Consider the following 20,357-nt stretch of genomic DNA (forward strand, 5'->3'; position numbering starts at 1 on the left):
GTGTGTGTATATGTATAGATGATTGAGCTTAAGTTAATTTGAAGGATATGATCAAGGCTGCAGCCAAGAAAAGAAAGAAAAAATAGTTATTAACTATTTATTTATTTTCTGCCAACATTACTACCCAGAATTTAGGTCTTCAAAGAAGCCCTGAGCATCTACTTCATAATAATGGAATCATTTTTTTTCCTCTGAAAGATTGACTTTTAACATTTACCAATAATTGAGATTATAATATGTCAATTTATTTATAAAAAATATGTCAAATTAAAAAAAAAAATCTATTTGATATAATCTAATGAAAATCTATAAGGAAAATGTGAGTGTGGGAAGGAATGGTAAAGTAATTAGGAATACCCATTGATTCTCAACAATTTTCCAACAATAATAACATTCTCATTAAAATATTATACATCTTACAGACTTTAAAATGTTCCCATCTAATTTAAAATAACTTCCAATTAATTAAAAGAGCTAATTTAATAAAAAATATACTGACAATTTTAAGTTAGATATTGTTGCAATATATATATATATATTTATATGTATTTTTTTTACATATTACATTTCATGATTTTTCAATTACAATTTAATAAATTACAATTCTTCCCCATTACATGGTAGGGAGCACAAGCCAGTACAATACTATGCATTAGAGCTATCTTCCAAAATTTACATACAGTGTATACAGGAATCATTAAAAAAAAAAAAAAAAAATCTTACATACAATTTTTATTATCACACATAATCAATAATATTATTGAACTTATCGATATGCTTTATTATTGGTGTACTAATAAGTGTTAATAATAAAATATATCAGAAAAGTTGTATGTAGCAAATCAGAGAGCAGGCTTTTTTTTTTATTTAAACTTATATATACACAATATCACTTCACGCACACCGATCTGTAATTTCTGATTGAATCACATCGTCTTTCCGCCAACTTTGAGTCCCTACTCACATTTTTTTATTATTTTTTTTAAAAACCAAGTATCAAAATGCCATCAAACCACATTAAGGATCTTATTTAATTCCATATACTTAATAAATATTAATTTATCATGGACGATATTTATAATTAATTACATATCATTCATGTAATTCATTTATTTTTTTTAATTTGTAAGAGAAAGTATTTGTCTTCATTTTAGGATTACCTCCTGGCATTTCGTTTTACACTCCTCTTAATAACAGATAGATTCACAACTAATGGACCGAGTGAAAAAATCTGCGAGTCTAAAATACACTACTTATAAATTAAGTTACTAAATAATCCTTATCGAATGTCTTAAAACTATTTTTTACAATTTATTTATTAATGTAAACATTAACTACCTTCGAGATTTAATGAGCACAAACAAATATCAATGTTTTTCTAACTATGTATTTTAAAAAGGTAACCTAAATTATGGCACTGTTAATTTGGAGATGCAACATAATAAAGTTCTATGTTTTACAGTTTTTTAAATAAAATATAATGTGTGCATAAAATACATTCATATTTCTTTTTGATATATATTAATAAATATTCATTATATCATTTTTAACAATTAAACAGTTCCTGTTATCCTCTGAAGCTGGTAGCTCTTAGGTTCTGCATTGGAATGCCTTTTAGTAAAAAATCCTAGTAAGTTCACCTGTTTAACATAAATTAAAAGTTTTTAAATTTGAAAACGAGCATAACTTAAATTCAAATAAATATAAGGAAATATTTAGTTCCTAAACGCAATCAGAAATAGTATTTGGTTTTAATCAGAAGCTCAGAATAATTGGATAATTATTTAAACAACTTGATCAAAAGGATTCATTTTATTACTGAGTATAATTAGTTGAGAAAAATTAATAATTACCACCCTTTTAGATTAATTATATATTAGTATACTATTATATATTATATTATTAGAGTACTTATGTATTTTTGTCTTCTTTCAACAACATTTCAAACCATTATCAAATTCGTACGTCTGAAATTTATTAATATGTTATCTAAAAATCTTTTTATTATTTATTATTAAAATCAATGCATATAAAGATTTCATTTTATACTAATATTATGTTTCATTTATTTGTGAAAATTAATTGTATTAATTATTTCAGTTGTAGCAACTTTAAAATACGACAATGATGGCAATGAAACGTGGTTGAAAGAAGAAGAAAAAATATATAAGCATAAATCTGATTATTATTTTTTCTGAACTAATTATATTGAAAATTATTTATTTTTATCCACACCAATTATTTATGTTTTAAAAATGGAATAGTAGAATAATAAAATAATTTTTCATGAAACTGAGCCAGTTATTAAACTTCTAAACACTGAAAAAATAAAAATTTGTTTTAGTGACCTAGTAATTTTTATTGAAAACTTTTTTGTTCAACAAAAAAATATTTATGTATTGATAAAAAATTTACAATTTTTTTAAATTGAAAATATATTTACATAAAAGTTTTCATTATGTGAATTATAAGAAATTATTTTAAATAGCTTGCGCTTTCAACTGTTGATATTTGCTATGAATAAAAACGGAAGTTCTCAACAGTTCAAGATTCTTAGCCAGCAAAGGAAGAAGCAATTATCAACAAATCATTAAGAGCATTCAAATCAAATAAAAGGGTTTAAAAAATATATATCTTGTAAACTGACAAATAGTTGATATTTTTATGTGATAAGCAATCCAACCCTACATTTAACCCATTTGTATCATAAGACAGAACAATCGGCAAACAAATACTGTTGCTTCTTGATACCAAATATTGGATTTTTGAGGTAGATAGGACTCAAATCTACAGCAATGATGCAAATGGGTTGATGAAAAGACGTTTACACCTTATATAAAGTATTAACGAAACCTTTTCTCAAGGGAGTTGCTGTGTTACGGACGATCTTTCAGATGTTGATCTGATTGGAAGGGGAGGAACGACATCTGGACTAGACTTTTCTTCTGCTCCATTGTTGTTATTATTATTGTTGTTTGTTACTACTGAACTACTTCTCCTTCGGCCATTTTCTCTTCCCATACTTTTCATTTCAAATAGACAAGTCTCTGACTCAATGTCAGACTCTCCCTACAACATAGATAGCAAAATACAAAACTCTAATAATAAACATTTTTTTTTTAAAATGAGGTATGTACAAAATAACAATCCTTTGTATTATTATATTCAGGAAGTAAAGAAACACATAAGTAAAGTTTAAATTTATTTTTGCTAAATATATCGTCTAGGAAGTTGTAGATTTCAAAATTATATGATTACAACTAAAATTTAAGTGAAATTGGATAAAGATAAAGAGCAAACAATTTATTATTTAAAATGTCAGTAGTCACAGCTTGGGCAAAAACTTAATACAGAACATAAGCTTTATCAAGAATGAAATTTAAGTTATTATTATTATAATATTTGTTTAATCATAATGGCAAATCCTTAAAAATAATTAATTGGTTAAATTTTATTTCCATAAATAATTGAACAGTAAAAAACAAAACAAAAAACAAAGATAGACAATGCTATGAGAACATTACCCTATTAGTTGGGTACGGCGAGAGACGGTCTGAAGTGTCACTTCCACAACTGCTACTTTCAGACAGATCTGTTGCAAATTTCCTTGTTGCCCTTGGTGAAGAAGGAGGTCGTCTTGAACAAATTTGGGACTGGATATGTTCACATACCCTTCTAAACCTTCTTATGTTACCTGAAATTAATAAATGAAATAATGGAAAACATTAAAGATGAAAACCAATAAACCAGTCAATAAAATGCATTTTATTTATATCACTTAATATTTTTGTGCATTAAATAATCAACAAACAGCTTTCCCTTTCATTTAATGGAGAGAGGAGAAATTTTAAATTTGTTTTCATTTATTTGTCCAAAATTAACATTTAATGATAGAAAAAATTATATAATTAACTTATTGGGAAAGAATGATATTTTTTGAAGGTGGTAATGCATTATTGCTGTTTGTTTTGATGATAACCTATAGTTTACCTTATTTTAACAATAATTAATGATTATCAATAATTTTGATAATCCTTTAACTATCTTTAAATACAAACAATCCATTTGTAACATTGGGGTACAAGTAAGTTTGAAAAGATTTTTTATGAAAATTGGAGCTTTATTTTGTAAAAATGGTAACTTATTTGTAACTCAAATTTTGATCTATCAACAACCACTAATACTTCCCATCTTTCTGACAGAATGTGAATATGTTGTAGATAATAAGTTTTATTATTTGGTTAGTAAATAAAACAGTGGAGGGCGGCACTATGATACTGCTGTGAACAAAAGAACAGGGATGCTGCTTTGTTCCAAGGCAGTTGGTTGTGGCATCTATTAGTGAAAACATACACTCTTTGTTTTTGTCTTTATCTCGGTGCGTAAAGGGGTTAAGTGACAAGAGTAATTTACGTATAATAATGGATACATAAGCTTTGTGATTTTATTTAGGACTAACTGCTGAAATCAAAATACAAAGGAATATGGACACCACATTATTCAACATTGAAAAGCTTACTGCAGAAAGTCATGGGATCTGGTCGATGAAGATTGAAGCATACTTAGAAGCAAAGGACTAATATGAAGAAATTATAAAAAAAGATCCGCCAACTGAAGAAGATGCAGCTTGGAAAAGAAAAAAAAATCGCTACTATTATTTTAATGGTTAGTGACGACATACTGCCGTTGATTAGAGGTGAAAAGTGAGCGAAAAATGTTTGGGTAAAATTAAGAGTGAAGTTTGAGAGTGTTCCAGAAGAAAAAAGTCACCTAAAAAGGAATGCTGGTATAACAAATAAAGTAATAGACAACACAGGAGAAATGGACCCTCGGATACACAAAAGCTTCAACCCAGAAGATAGCATAGAGCATCATTGGCTAAAGATTTTGCTTTATGTGCAATCAATAGAAATAATAAGTTTCTGATGGAGGAAGGAACAAGAGAAACAAAGAAAAATGGGAGGAGTACAGATAAAACTCATTAAGGAAAAATTAAAATGAAGACGCACAGCAAAAGTGATAAAAACAATCCTAACTTTTAGAATGTTTTGATTCCAAAATTACCTTTTAATTTTAATTAATTACCGTTAATTGAAAAGGAGAATAAAGTCATCCTTTCCCAGGAAGGAACCATCGAAGAGAGTGATGGACATTTTGAAAACTAAGTTCCTACACCAAAAGAACAAGTGACATCTGATCAACAACAAACATTAAATGATGAAAAATCTGGTTGTGAATCCAAAGCACCTAAACTATTAACTGATATTAAACATGGAGATACTAGAAGATCATTTAAATATGAATTAAATTGTGATTCAAGTCCTGATGGTGATAGCGGTGAAGTATTGATGAAAATAAAAGTAACAAAAGAAGAAGAAAGTAAGAATTATACTCATAGAAAGAAGAAGAAGAAACTCAAAAAGAAAAGGGGATTTAGTGATGCATTGAGTATTGTTAAACCTTCTATTGAACCAAATGTTCATAATGACATTAGAGGGGATTTTGATGAACATTATAATCCTGACAATGAAAAGTCTAGGTGCAATCGAAAGAAGAGAAGTCCAAATCATCTATAAAAGATAGAAGACCAGTTGGGGATGTTTGAACCTAGGACTCGATGAAGTGTTTGTGAAACATTAAATTGAAGTAGGTGTAGTATGTGAAATAGAAAAGTAAAAAAAAAAGAAGATGTATAAACAAAATAATAAATAAAAGGGAATAATAAAACATATTTTAGGAAGGAAATTGTTATAGAACATAAGTTTTATTATTTAGTTTGTAAATAAAACAGTAGATGGCGACACTATAATACTGCTGGGAACTAAGAAACAGTCATGCTGCTTTGTTCTCAGGCAGTTGGTCATGGCGTCGATTAGTGAAAACATACACTCTTTGTCTTTGTTTATAAAATCCTTCCCTAAATTCCTCAACAGAATATTGCAAAGAGCTTTAAGCTTTGATCCATGAATATTTGGCTTCAGCAAAGATGTTGATGTATGGCTTGTTTGTTCAAAGTACTCTTTTCCCTTTGGAGCAGCTATACGGAACGAAAAATTTCTTTTCCACATCCCTTGGATATAATTATTTGTGTTTGGACCATTTTGACCATTCTGTAATGAATTGGCTTGTTGTAGAAAGATTCTATAAGCTCTTGCATTTATCATGAATCATCATTCAATAATGACTCCAAGTCTGCATCTTCAAATGTTCTAGCCTTCTTTCACATTTCTTATGCCTTAATTCAAAATCAGTTCTTTTGATCCATTTAAAGGAGTACACACAAGTTGAAATTGATGGAGTATGATTTGGGTTTGAGGTGAATCATACAAAAACTAAATACTTGGTGGCAGAAGACCCACCTATGCTCAATGACACGGTGGCCTTTGAGAACTAAACATTTGAACAATGCACAGACCAGAGATGGGAAAAAAATAGCTATAGTTGAAAACAATAGGTAATATTGTCATGGATACAACCCTTATTCATCAATGAACCATTGATAAATAAAATGGCAATTTTAGCTATTAGTTTCAATTATAGCTAATTTTGGCCAACTCTGGCACAGATTTTACAGATTTAGGCTCAATCGTGAACCATAATAATTGCTAGAAGTTGAAATTAGAAATAAAATAATTTGTGCTAACCAATGCTATTATGGCCTAGGAAATCGTGCTCATGCGACGAACAAAATAACATCTGTAAAAAACCATAATCTGCCCAATGCGGGTCGGAATCTTGGACTACAACCTAGAGCAATGAACAAAATCAAATCTTCTTGTGTTTGAGTGGATCATTCTTCAGAGGATATTTGTGGCAGGTGTGTTGGTGGAAGGAACCTGGAGGAGAATATAAATTAGAAGATTTACGATTCATCTAATGAGCAAAATGTTGTTGATGTTATTAAACTGGGTAGAGTGCTGTAAGCAGGGCATATGGCAAACATTAGTGAAGAAGAGTTGCTCAGAAAGTTACTGAAAAAACCTCTCTTTAGAACGAGAAAAAGAGGTAGACAAGAAATAAATGGATATAAGGAGTTGGGATGACTCTTAGAATATCCTAGGTAAGTACAACTGGATGGAATCTGATCACAATTGTGATGATTATTGAAGGTCTGGCTTTAGCAATGTTTTTAATAAAATATTCCTCAAAAAACAGCAAGAAAGTACTAATATTAGTAAATAACAATACAAAATTTGAAAGAATAAAATTACTTGTTATATAGATAAAACAAGTTCTCATTTTTATAAATCTCATTAAAATTAAAAAATGCATCTAATTTTCCCCTGTCAAACTAATTTTTTTTTACACTAATTATAAAACAAGAACAAATCGCAGCTGTTTTCCTTAAAAATTTGTGAAAGATAAATGTCTGAATGTTGGAAAAAGACAGGTTAAACGGAAAAAAGGTATCCAAAGAGTAAACATTTATAAATGTAAGCCAGTTGGGGAAAGCCACATACTTCATTTTCTCCTTTTCTATCCTTTTTTTGTTTTATTGTTACATATTTAATTTGTACTATAAGAAAATGATTTATAAGTCAGAGTCAGATGAGTGGGCCTTGCCAGTGCTCATAAAGCATGTAGAAAGAACAAATAAAACTAACTGAATAGATATGAGATTCCTTACCAGATAAAAGTGTGAATGTAACTGCATAGAGGTATTCTTTAGGAGAATTAGGCTTTGAGACTGAAGATATATCAACCTGGAACCTGACTTGCCTCTGAAACATAGCCGCTCCCGTAGCACCCCGTCGATACTCCACCCTGAAAGACATTGGGCTCGACACACTGTGGCTCAGCTCTGCTATCTGCAACAGAAGGTGGAGCATATTAGATAGACCCGGATGGTCAGAACCACTTAGAAAACCTGAAACTAAGATACACACAGTGAGAGAGGAAGTAAGGAAGGCGGGAGAGAATGGACCTGTCCAAGCTCGTCATGAAGCTGATGACTGCTATCTTCGCTACAACACCATATTAAGTCTTTATTGCATTAGTAAATTAAATAAGAACAACAAAATATCTATCCAGGCTAATGAATAAGTAAAAAGAAAAAAATAGCTGAACATTACCAGCAGCTAGAAAGACTTTTGAAATGGAATATTAGGAAAAATGTAGCTTATATACACGAATATATATGTTTATAAAATAAGAAAGAGTTTTATTACTGATATTTGCATAGGTTTTCTACAAATACTATAAAAAGTAAAATTTTGACTGTTGGCATAGAAATAAATGAAATATTTATAAAAAAAAATATGAAAAAAAAAATCAGAAAATTTTTTCATATGAAAGTTATGATTTATTGATTTTTATTTAAAACTTTAATTGATAACAGCATAACTTTTTTTGCATCGAAAATGTGACTTTATTGGAGTAAAATGTGTATGTTTTTGACAGTGGTAAACATTATACACTTAAAAATATATCTTTATACACTTATTTTATTTACTTTTTCAAATAAATGAATGAATACATTCCAAAATACCAGATCTAGACCTGCAACACACTAATCCACACCCTCGTCATTCAAGTCCAAGAATTTGGAGACTGTCAAAGTTTGGAGGTTAAGATCATAAAAACTACCAAAAAAACAGTATTTGTATTTTAATATTACCTAAAGTTTACAATAAGAGGCAAATAACATTGGTATAATGAAATATGTAAAGCAAAGAAAACTCTGTTAAGGAAGAGGAAATAGCAGACGCCATAGATAACCTACAAACTGAGTAAACTGTTAGGTATCAATTGTATCACTCCAGAGATATTGAAGAGTATGGAAACACAAAGACAAAAAATAATTCAACATCTGTTAAACGTAATGTGGAAAAGAAAAAAGTACCCAATGGGAAATGTCACTTATAATACTAATGTATAAGAAAGGAGATTAAAGGAAATGTTATCAAAGTATCTCATTACTCAGTATACAAGTGTACTCTAAAATCCTAGAAAAATGGCTGAGGAGAACATCAAGAGTGTGTTAGAACAATATGGCATCAGGACATTAAGAAGTTCACTAGACCTAATATTTGTAATGAAACCGCTCTCCAGAGAGGTACTGGATAAGAACAAAGAAATTCTGGTTTCATTCTGACACAAGAATTTGACAAGATTAGAAAGATTGACATCTTCAAAGCACAGGAAGAGCACAAAATCGAAATAGGTCTGATGAAGTCATACCTGATTTATATAAAAACACAGAAATGTGGGAACTAACAACTGCACATCCAAGTAATTTGAGAGCACCCAGAAGGAACATGGAAACAACCTTTAATTCAACCTCAGAATCCTACAAGAAGAATTTCAGCTGTTAAATATAGAGATTAACACAAGCAAAACCAAAATAATGAGAATAGAAAGAGGAGACTGAATACTACAACTAAAGGGAGAGGAGCTGAAGCAAGTAATGAGGCTGATACCCTAAGTACTTGAGGACCCACCTTAATGAAAACAGCTTACAAGAGAAAGAATAAAACAGAAAAATCAGAGAAAGAATAAAATTGGCCAGGAAATGCTCCCACTCACTCAAGGCTGGTTTCCTGGAAAAGAAAGAAATAACAAGATAGGTTAACAAAGTACATACTGACATTTATATACTCACTGACATTTGCCAGTGAGTCCTGGTGTTCACTGCATTACCTCAAGATGCAGAAGCCAAATTCAAGCAACAGATATGAGGTAACTGAGGAGGATAATGAAGAAAACACAAAGAGAAAAAATCAGGAAGAATAAAATCAGTAGTGACCTGAGAGTGAAACCCTCAAACGTATAATAGAAGAAAGGAGAGAAATACTAAATAAAAAAAATAAAAATAAATTCAGGAGGAAACAATGACCAAAGAAACACTTGGGATGGTGGAGTCAAAGAAGCATTCAACAAGAGAGGAATGAATTGGAATAGACACAGGGAGCTGGTACAAGATCAAGAATTATGGATCAGGCTCTACATGCAAACTCCAGACACTGGTTCACTGTAGAAGAGACGTACTAAAGGAGAATATTGCCTGAGATACATAAATCTCTGAGGTAGTTTACACCCTCAGAGCTTTGACAGGAAACATTTGCTTCATTTAGAAAAAAAAATTCTAAATATCACTATATAGATTTTAGTAGAATACAGGTGTAGATCCAGAGCATTATGTTCAAGAGTATTACAATTAAATTTTTAAATAACAAACGTATTGTTGGATTCAACATTTATTTCAAAAGTGAGATATCCTAATCATAAGAAATGGATTTTATTTTTATAATATATTTTACTTTATCCAAAGCTGGAAAAGAGGACTTTCACTAACTAAGAAAAAATTGCTAGAATGGAATAGATATGATTATAGATAATAAATGAGCTTTTCTAATGTAATAATTTTAATATCTGATTTCACAAAAAGAGGCAGAGATTGAAAGCAATGAAAGAAGGTAGAAGACAAGAGTTAAGCATTAAATAAATAAAATCATACACAGTTTACATTAATTTTTGAAATAGAGAATATGATATTACTGTCGAAATACTGACTGTCTACAAAGCAGCATGCCAAGCTTGATTATAAGATTTCAACTTGGAAGAAAAGAAGATAATGTTCATGCCGATATAAAAATGTATTTATTAATCCGTTGTAAAATCAGATATACAATTTAATACATAAAGAAATTAAAAAAAAAAAAATTAAATTTCTAAATAGTTGAAAAGTATCTTGGGTGTAAAATGATCAACTATGACCTACAGCGAGATTGGTTTAATTTTCAAGAGCTTTTCAAAAGTTTTTTTTTTTGGAAAGGATAGGTATAGATTATGGCGCAGCAACATTTTAAGTAAAAAATAAGCTTTTAAATAATAAAAAATTGAAATTAAATGACAAGGAATGGAAAAATAAATAACAATCTAATATCCAATAGCCTAATATGAACATGAAAAACTTATGAGATATTTAGCCCTTTAAGGGCATTCCCAAACACCAAATTTAATGAAAGAAAATTAGTAGCTTTAATCCCAGATCTTGTAAGACAGAGGATCAACTGGATCACTTAAAGTTTCTCTTATGAGAAAATAAAATAAAGTGAAGAACTTCTTCTCGTTAGTCCCAAATATTTCAACAAATTAAAAAAATAAAAAACAGCATAACACTGTAGTTTTTGAATGAAACATAGTCTAAATTTATATCAATTCATTTCCTTATTTTTTTTTAATTATAAAAAAAAATTATTTTGGTTTTATGGAATTTAAATTTAGATAACCCATTGTCCATATAAAAATGTCAATTCCTTCTATTTTCGCCACAGACAAAAAAAAAACCTTATACCCATCTTATATAATTAACAACCCAATATTAACAACCCTAGTGAATAGGAGTTCTCTCCTAGATAGTCAATACAATATGAAATCAGTGAATGGCTACTCCAGAAGATGTAGACAAGGGTTGTCTGGCGGCAGGAAACATCTCTTTGTTTGGCAGAGAACTGCAGCATCTTGTCTAGAGCAAGACAACTCAAAAGTTGGTCTAAGCTAAGGGCCATAATTGCCTTCTGACTCGGAGGGTGTGGATAAGTTTTAATCTGCTTTTCTTATTTGGAAATTTTCCCAGAAACAAGCTGAACTGATATCAAGAAAATCACAAGGTACCAATCTAATGGGTTTTAAACAATAAACATTTTAATGGATTTTAAACTAGAATGAGTTGTTATTATGTAGATTGAGAACTCTTCTACAGCTCCTTACCTAATTAGACCTATGGACCTATGCAAACTGGATATAACTGCAATCCAGGAGTCAGCCATTGCATGTTTACAAAAAGGCAACATATTATCTATTATAGCTGATATGAGGGGAATCATCTCCCAATTGGTAACGAGATTTAAATCAATTAAAGAAAGGATATACTACCTTCAGATGAAAAACAAATTTTTAAAAAACAATCAAATAAAAAAAACTAAAAAAACAAAAAAAAAAACAGTAGGCCCTGATTAACTCTGAGTTTTAGCACCGGTTTAGTAAGTAAACTGAAAAGGGATGGTAGAACTTTGACAACTAATGATCAAGTTTGCTATTGATGCTTTAGTTATAAGTTTTTTTCTTTTAAATAAAAAGATTATTGAGGTATTACAAGATGGTGTGGAAGTAAATACATATATACGTAATTGTTTAATAATACCAGGATATAAGCAAACTGTGCGTTTTTCCCCTTTAGTCTCTGACAGAATTTGCTGAACAAATACATAAATTAATATCTTTCCCTTTTTTTTTATCCATATTTTCATGGCTTTTGAAATACATTGAACTGTTGACAAATGGATAGTTATAATTGATAAAAAACGAGGTGATAATATGACAAGTAAGTTTAATAAATGAATAAACTACCATTTAAAAAAAAAAAAAAATGAAAAACGTACAGCCTCTGTTTATATATTGGTAACAAAGAAATCATGAGAGGTAGGGTAGATAAATTTCATGCAAGGATAATGTTGATGTGGTATAAACATAGTGAAAACATAAGTATAATTTATGTTACAAGCAATCATAACAATTGTATAAACAGTATACCACTTGCTTCATAGTCTGCAAAAATAAAATTACATGGTTATAATAATTATCATTAAATGAAACATAATGTTGAACAAAATTTTTCAACAAAATATTCAATGTACTAAAAATAGTAATGTGCTTATTTCTGTATATGTCATTAAATGACTGTCCCTTTCCCTTTAAAAAGGGTAAATAATAAATTTTATTCATATACTAAATATTATTTTAATTACATCCTTTTGTTTGCACTCAAAAACATTTAAATACTTACAATTACATATTTTCCTAATCAAATCTAATTAAAATGTAATTTAAATCCTAGTTTGCAATTTCAGTATAAAAATAAATCGAATTTGTTTATAAGAGATATTTTAAAAAGGAAACAGTTTTAATTAATAAAAACAAAATTAGAATACAAATGCTTAAAATCACCCATTGAGTTAGTTTAATATTGAAAAATTCATGTATATTTTTTATATTATGAAAGGTGAAGTGAAACATTATAAGCAACTTGATGATTACCATTGTTTGACAATACCTTGGCAATTGGTGTTAATATTGAAGGGAATGGAAATGGTACCATACCGAAAGAAAGGCGTGTATTAGGTCTGCCTTCACGGACGCAAGCGGCTTTCCCTTCACCAATACAGTCAATGTCTCATCCTTTTCTGATGTCATGAGGCTTCCAAACCACGACTTCTTCGTAAGTTCTGGTGATGACTCGGGAGTGAGTCCAACTTCTTCTGAGGATGCTAGAACATGATGGGAAAATACATGTTAAATTGTACAATGTTTTGAAAAAAATTAAAAAATATTATTTATAAATACTTTTATCGCACTAGAGTTTCCTTTTAGGATAATTATTGTAATTTTGAATAATAATTTTACAGACTATTTCAAAATAGCAACTAAAAATTATTATTATTTATTTTTTTAATTAGGATTTTATTCAAATTTAAAAAATATTAATACAATAATAATATTAAATATCCAAAAAAAAAAATATAAATAAAAATCAGAAATAGTTATCCCATGTCCAGAAGTAATTGTCATTTTATCATTCTTTTAATGAGGTAATATTATACTTTAATCAATCAGAGCATACTATGTTCCAAAAATTTAGATTACAAAGCAGTTTTCATCTCTTTTTATTTTTTAAAATTCATTTTATATATAATATATAAATTAATTCAGTTGTTCTCATGGAAAGAAAAAATGCACATTCAAGGCAGTAAATTAATCTAAGCTAGTTATTACCTTGTAGCTTTCTTCTATGGAATCGCGGAGATCCAAGAAAGCTGTTTTTTATTGTAGTTAACCTTGTCCTCCAATGATTAGAAGTGTGGGGAGATCCTGGGGGAACAAGAACATGTGTACCTGAAAAGTTTTAAGAGATTCATAGTAGTTTAAATAAATGTCCATGAAAAAATATATAAATTTCTTTCTTTATTCTATAATTCATATAAAGGGAAGCATGATTTTATTTAATATAAAACTGATGTTATGGCTTTTACTGTTGCAAGGGAAAGTTGTTTAAAAAAAACTTGGTATCTGCCCATAGTCTCTCATTTAAAAAAAAAAAAAAATACTAAAGAATATAATCATGAAACATAAAAATAGCTTCACACCAATAGGTATAATGACTAGTATTTTTTTTTAAAAAAAAGAGGATTTGATGAATATTCTTAACAGTTGGAAATATAATATATCTTTAGTCTTTAACGGCATACAATTGAAAACTAGCAATAAATGATAAGAACCCACTCAGAATACCAGTGTACCCTACAGGAACTCAATCAAGTCATAAAATTTCTTTATTACCTTGTATAAATGCATATAAAATTGTTAAACATTGTAAATACCAAACTGTTGTATATATTATCATTAAAAGTAATTCGCAGAAACCTCCTGGTTGAGCCTAAATAAATTCACTATTTAAATCTCTTTTGATCCATTTTATTTCCATACTTCCACAAGTACTGAAGACTGATTTATTCTTTTATCGTATCATTTTATCTTCTATCATGACATACTTGTTACGCACCAGGTATAGAGACTGATACACTCCACTAGCATAACCTTTTCCTAAATAATGTCTTAACATTATTTGTAACTAATAATCTCTTGAGGCTGGTTACCTCCATTATTGTAGTAACATCATAAGAATGGTGGCTTTTTTGTTTCTGGTGTCTATTCTTGCCTACACCTCATTCCTATCTATCTTACTACATTGGTAACACTAAAAATATGAATATACAATTGCAAGGCCTTCTGAGAGATCATATTAACCACACCTCAATACAGTTTTATAAATAAAGTTTAGTTATCCAGATTTACCAGGCTGAAGAGGGACCAAGCTTTACGAAATCGTTATAAAGTTTTGTTGGTGAGAAAGAATATTTAAATCAACTGTTCAAGGCCCATTTAGCAAAAATTTAATCTTTGATAATATTTGTAGTGACTATTTTAAGCTTTATGTACTATTCCGCCCTCAGAGTGTGTTGTTTCTTGAAAGGGTAACAGAACATTCCAAATGATTTCCAGTATTATAAAATAAAACAATAAAATTACAAAGTTTGAGTATCACAAAGCTCTGCAATTAATTAACCAGATGATAATTTAAACCTTTTTAAGCTACAGGATGGAGATTTGATACTTTTTTTTTGCAAATATGAGTTTACAAGAATTATGAATGTAGAGTCTATATTTAAGTGCAAATAGAATGTTATGTTTTATAATAGCTCACAAATACAAAAAAAAAAAAAAGATTTGTTTTGAATGTACGTTTTTTATTGTCTTTAATTATATATAGAATGTAAATTATTTGTACTTGTAATTGTTTAAAGTTTTTTTTGTTTTTTTTTATGAATATTCAAATACACAATTTGTAAATGTAGAATAATTCTGGAGGTTTGCAGTAGCTCACAATCGAAGTGATCAATCTCAAACTCACGAATATTGTGGAACTACGGAATCTTAAAAATATTATATTTAATAAACGATTCTGAACTGATTGACCTTAAAATAACAAGTTTAAAATATTGGTTATCTAAGTAAAACTTATTGATTTGAAGTATATGTTGAAAATTTATATATATAAATTTGATTATTCTAAGCTACTATAAAAATATAGCCTAAAGTTAATAAGTACACTTCTGTAATTTACAAGAGAAAGGGCACATAATGTCATAGAACATTTTGGAATGCTCTACTGAAAACATTTAATTTTTAAATTATATTGTAAAGATTATGTGTGTAATAAAACAGATCTGCATACTTATTTTTCAAATCAAGAAAAAAACAATCACAAAAAAATGGTGCTATATGATTAAAAGCAGTCCAAAATAAATTTAGAAAACTTGCATATGCAACACCTTTAGAATAATTAGTATTACTATCTTCCTAAATGCAAAGCAATGTTAGTATTAATTATGGGGTGAAGATGGTCAGGGATAATGTCAGAGGAGTAAGAATCACAAATAAGTAAAACTTGTAAATTTGTACCAACATTTTGATCAGCATTTCAGGCCTTTATCAGGGCTAATTAAAAAAAAAACAAGATAGCAAACTTAATGAGTAAAACATAAAAAAGGTGTAAAAAGGTAATAAGAACATAATAAATAACAAATAGGTAAATAAGGAGTATGGAAAGAAAATGTGGAGTATAAGAATAATAAGAAGTCAAATATAAGAAAAAAAAAGTATGAGAATCCTTATCCATCAAATAATTGTCATTTTTATTACTTATTCCTATTGACTTATATAACTTTTTCTTCCCATACTATTTATGTAACTATTTGTTATTTTCTTATTTTCATGTTATACAGTTTCTACTTTTTACTCCCTAATGGTTGTATTTTTTGTACTTAGTCCTAATGAAGACCTGAAATTCCATGCTGTAATAAAATTAGTTTTATTTATTTGTTTTCCTTGAACCACTGATTACACCTCCAACTATCTTCACCTCATATATAATCTTACTTCAACAATAAACACATCATTATGAGTATTAGTTATGTTAATTAATTATAAATCTATTATGATGAGAGTGAATTATGATAATTCAAGCATTAATAATTCATTTAGACATTGATGAAGTTCATCCAATGAGTCATCTTTATTTTTAACATTCATTTAAGAATGATTCTCATGAAATTTAATTGATTGGTTCAGGGGGAAGTGAAGCAATCCTAAATGCTAATAAAAATAAATTATAATTCATAAAAACTATCTGAAGAGTGTTTAGTTTATTAAACACACTATAATCAATAGCTGCCAATGACAATTATGTTTTATTTATATATTATTTTTATTGAAGTGTTCTTTCACAGGGGGGGGGGAATGAAAAAAAATTAGAAAGCCAACTAAGGTAATGATTCTCAGAACATATTCAAAAATTAATGAAAGGATGGAGAAGTTGAGAATAAAATATTTAAAATTTTGTGTTAGGTCCTAATTAGTTACTATTTACAATAAAAAAAAAAAAAAAAAGAGAGAGAAAAGATTTAGACAAAAATGTTGAACCTAATTTTAGACAAAGACTAATATTTGTCTAAGATTATGAATGTAATAAAATAATGCCCCATGAATACAACAGTAATTTATGTCAGAATTTAAATTATTATATGATTCATTTACCCACAGGTAGTTAACCTTTAACTGCCCAAAACATATTTGCTTGCACCAATTTCATACATGACAAATTAGCATATTAAGTCTGTTTAATGTATAAATTTCAATTGCAGTATTATTTTTCTCAGCCAACTAAAATAATCTTTGATTATATGCTGTTAGTGCCACACACAAGCTTAAAAAAACTAATGCCAAAACATCTTACATAGTTTTGTAGGATTACGATAGTTATATAATTTAAATTTTCATTGGAGCTCACTGAGTTTTTTAATTAGCTTTTCACATAAACCTGAAATACAAATATATATATATTATGAAGAATAACTTGTATCAATTGTTATGGACTAAACAGGCGAAAATCATAATTATTTTTATTATAACCAAGTTTATTGTGGTTGTTCATTTTTTATTTCATAATATTAATAAAAAAGATTAAGGAAAAAAACCTTTGAACCACATAGAGCCCACATTTTTTAAAATGTAAATAATATAATGATAAAAATTTATCAAAATTTTATTTTATTCATGTTGCTGATTTGCTTTATGGTGAAACATTTGACAAAAGACTTTTTTTTTCTTAAATTTTGTGTTTGATTTGTCCCTTAGATTGTAAAATGGACTGGAGTAACTTTGTGACAACAGTACTGGCTTTGGGACAGTCTGTAGGATGAACTCAGTAGAGAAAGTCACCCCAGTCTTTACTACTATCTTTAGAATACGTCCAATTCAAAATAAAATTAAAAACTTTTTTTTTTTGTCAGATATGCTACTATTAAAACAAAGCAGTGATGTATATTTTACCTTAATATGTTTTGGTCTTTTTACTAACCATTCTTAAACATTTTTATCTTCACACCTGTTATTATATAAAAACTATTTTAAAACATTTAACTTTAGATGTAGTAGTAGAAAGTTATTTAAAATTCTGCTTATCATAGTTTTGTTTATAACTGAGGTAATGATGGTTTTATAGTATTTTTGATTACGACTAAATGAAAAGATATTAAAGAATAATTTTCTTTTAGTTGTAAACTGACCAGCAATGCTAATTGTGGGAGGCTCTATGGCTTCCTGTGCCTGTGGTGGTCTCAGGTGAATAGGTGAGGGTGGTGGAATAACTGTACTGTTGACAGTTTGAAGGACGGGAGCTGCAGCAACACTGACGGGCCTAGGGCTGTGCAGTGGCGAACCTGCGTGATTGGTCTGGTGGCTGCTTGAAGATGGTCTGGAGTAACAAAGAAAAGAAATAATTTATCATCTATGATGAAATTTTATTACATATTGGATATTAATTTCTAGTGTTTGAAACCAGATTATGTATTAAATTTAATTTCAAACAAATTCTTAAATAGAAATCATCATAATGAGTGTCTTGGTAAATTATATTTATAGTAACTGGACGAATTTCATAAAAAAATGATAATTTCCATGTCCCTCTGGTTGAAATAAATTTGTCTACTGAGTTATTTTGATTTTAGGGAAATGAAAAAAAAAAATTGTCCATACCTCTCATCAGTAGTTGCTGTTTATTATATTTTTAGGTTGTAAATTCAAATTTTCAAATGATAAAAATTGTACTGTGTTACCATGTATTAAAAAAAAAATTAATTCCATTTCATTTTAATTTTCACTATTAGTTATTCTTAAGGTAACAATAAGCAATTTTCAAAGCTAAGGTTGATGAAAATTAAAGGGGTCCATTGTTAGTTACATTATTATTTTTGATAGTAACACTAGTGACATTGCACATTATTATTTTCTAGGAAATTCATCCAATTGGCAATTAAATATAAACCAGAAAAATGATTAAGGCAGTATAAATAAATAGCATTTTATATATTAAAAAAATACTCCTTATTATTTTAATTTAAAAAATCTCATTTAAACTGAACAAGCCAATCATTATTTTTTTTTATGAAAATCAGAAAAAAAAAAATCTTTTATCACCAAGTTTTATCTTGTGATGAAAGATAGTAATTAATTTTTAAAATGTTTTACATGATAAATTGAAAGTTATGAAACATTCGCTACAAATAGGTATATTATAAAAATAAAATATGAAATTTGCTTACCTCTGAGGTATTTGCATTCCAGTAGGAGATGGTGGTTGGAGTGAAATTGATGAATTGGAGTTACTTGATGAGTTACTGCCTCGTCTGTTTTGGTGTCTATAAATGAATATTTAAGATTAATTGAGCATTTCTCTCTTCTATTATTTTTAGGATTCTTGATAATTTTCTAATATTGAGTTACAATTGAATTTAGAACTTTTAATGAAGTAAATAAACCACAATCATACTAATAAATAAATAAAGTACAATTTTAGCTTGTCCTAATTATTAATTTTAAGAATAATAGGACCAGTTTTAATTTGTTGTTTTCAAAAACTGGATTTGGGAACATTTTAAAATAAAATAGTTTCTCTATAATTTATAGTTTCTCTATAATTTCAATGAGGTCTGTGAAGACCAATTCAAATATGAAAATTACTTTTAATCGTATCTGTGTTACAAAAAAAATAAATGTTATCATGAAAAATTAATATTGAACCCGTGAAAAAAGAATTAATGAGGCATACCTATGAAATAAAGCATACTGAATATAACAGAAAATACAAAAAAATTGAATTGTTGGTTCTGGAAGGGCCAAAAGCCCAAAATTATGGATTCTTCTTTCTTTTTTTGCAAAATTGAATCTGTAGAGGTAAATCTACTCAATGCTCAGAGGAGAGGAACAAATTTATGATTTTAAATGGGCATTTGTGAAATCTATTATTTATTTTAGAAAGCTAATAAGGAGTGGATTTATGATGCTTCTAAAATGAGTTGAACAGGAAACATTGAAATCTGCTTCCTATTTGCTCACTCTCTATTTCATAGTTCACTTTAAATACTAGGCCCAGCCTATTAACTTTTAATGAAATCAAATCTAAGATTAATACACATAATCAACAGATATGAACGTTTCTCTGGAAGAAAAAAAAAGCAATGCAGCAATCATAACATTGAATACTTCCTAGTTGAATAGTTCCTGGAATATTTAAATATTTTCAAAGATAAATCCCTACATACCTAATACCTATACATAGATAAATATCTAGATGAGGTTTTCATATAAAAAAAACAAAACAAAATAAATAAAAATCAATGAAAAAGTTAAAAAAAAGAAGTCAAAATGTAGGAATTATTATGGCTTATGCATAAAATCTC

At 28.5% G+C, this 20,357-nt stretch overlaps 1 protein-coding gene across 2 annotated transcripts in view; it reads right to left on the minus strand.

Moving 5' to 3' along the window:
- Nucleotides 1-6: 6 nt before the first annotated feature.
- Nucleotides 7-20,357, minus strand: part of sff (sugar-free frosting) — a 354,072-nt gene continuing 333,721 nt past the window's right edge. Inside the window, exons 9-16 of one of the 2 annotated variants that reach the window (XM_067048531.1) lie at nucleotides 19,221-19,316; nucleotides 18,186-18,373; nucleotides 13,774-13,893; nucleotides 13,102-13,268; nucleotides 7,628-7,808; nucleotides 3,525-3,694; nucleotides 2,854-3,069; nucleotides 7-1,640 (exon numbers count right to left, since the gene is read on the minus strand). In XM_067048531.1, coding sequence (XP_066904632.1) covers nucleotides 2,860-3,069; nucleotides 3,525-3,694; nucleotides 7,628-7,808; nucleotides 13,102-13,268; nucleotides 13,774-13,893; nucleotides 18,186-18,373; nucleotides 19,221-19,316 — 1,132 coding nt within the window. In that variant the 3' untranslated portion in view covers nucleotides 7-1,640; nucleotides 2,854-2,859. Of the gene's footprint in view, nucleotides 1,641-2,853; nucleotides 3,070-3,524; nucleotides 3,695-7,627; nucleotides 7,809-7,886; nucleotides 7,965-13,101; nucleotides 13,269-13,773; nucleotides 13,894-18,185; nucleotides 18,374-19,220; nucleotides 19,317-20,357 lie in introns of those variants that run through there. The other variant, XR_010843740.1, reaches the window with a different exon arrangement.

Source organism: Halyomorpha halys, unplaced genomic scaffold (assembly GCF_000696795.3).
Source record: "Halyomorpha halys isolate HHAL.00 unplaced genomic scaffold, Hhal_1.1 Scaffold7.1, whole genome shotgun sequence".
In the NCBI taxonomy this organism is placed as follows: domain Eukaryota; kingdom Metazoa; phylum Arthropoda; class Insecta; order Hemiptera; family Pentatomidae; genus Halyomorpha; species Halyomorpha halys.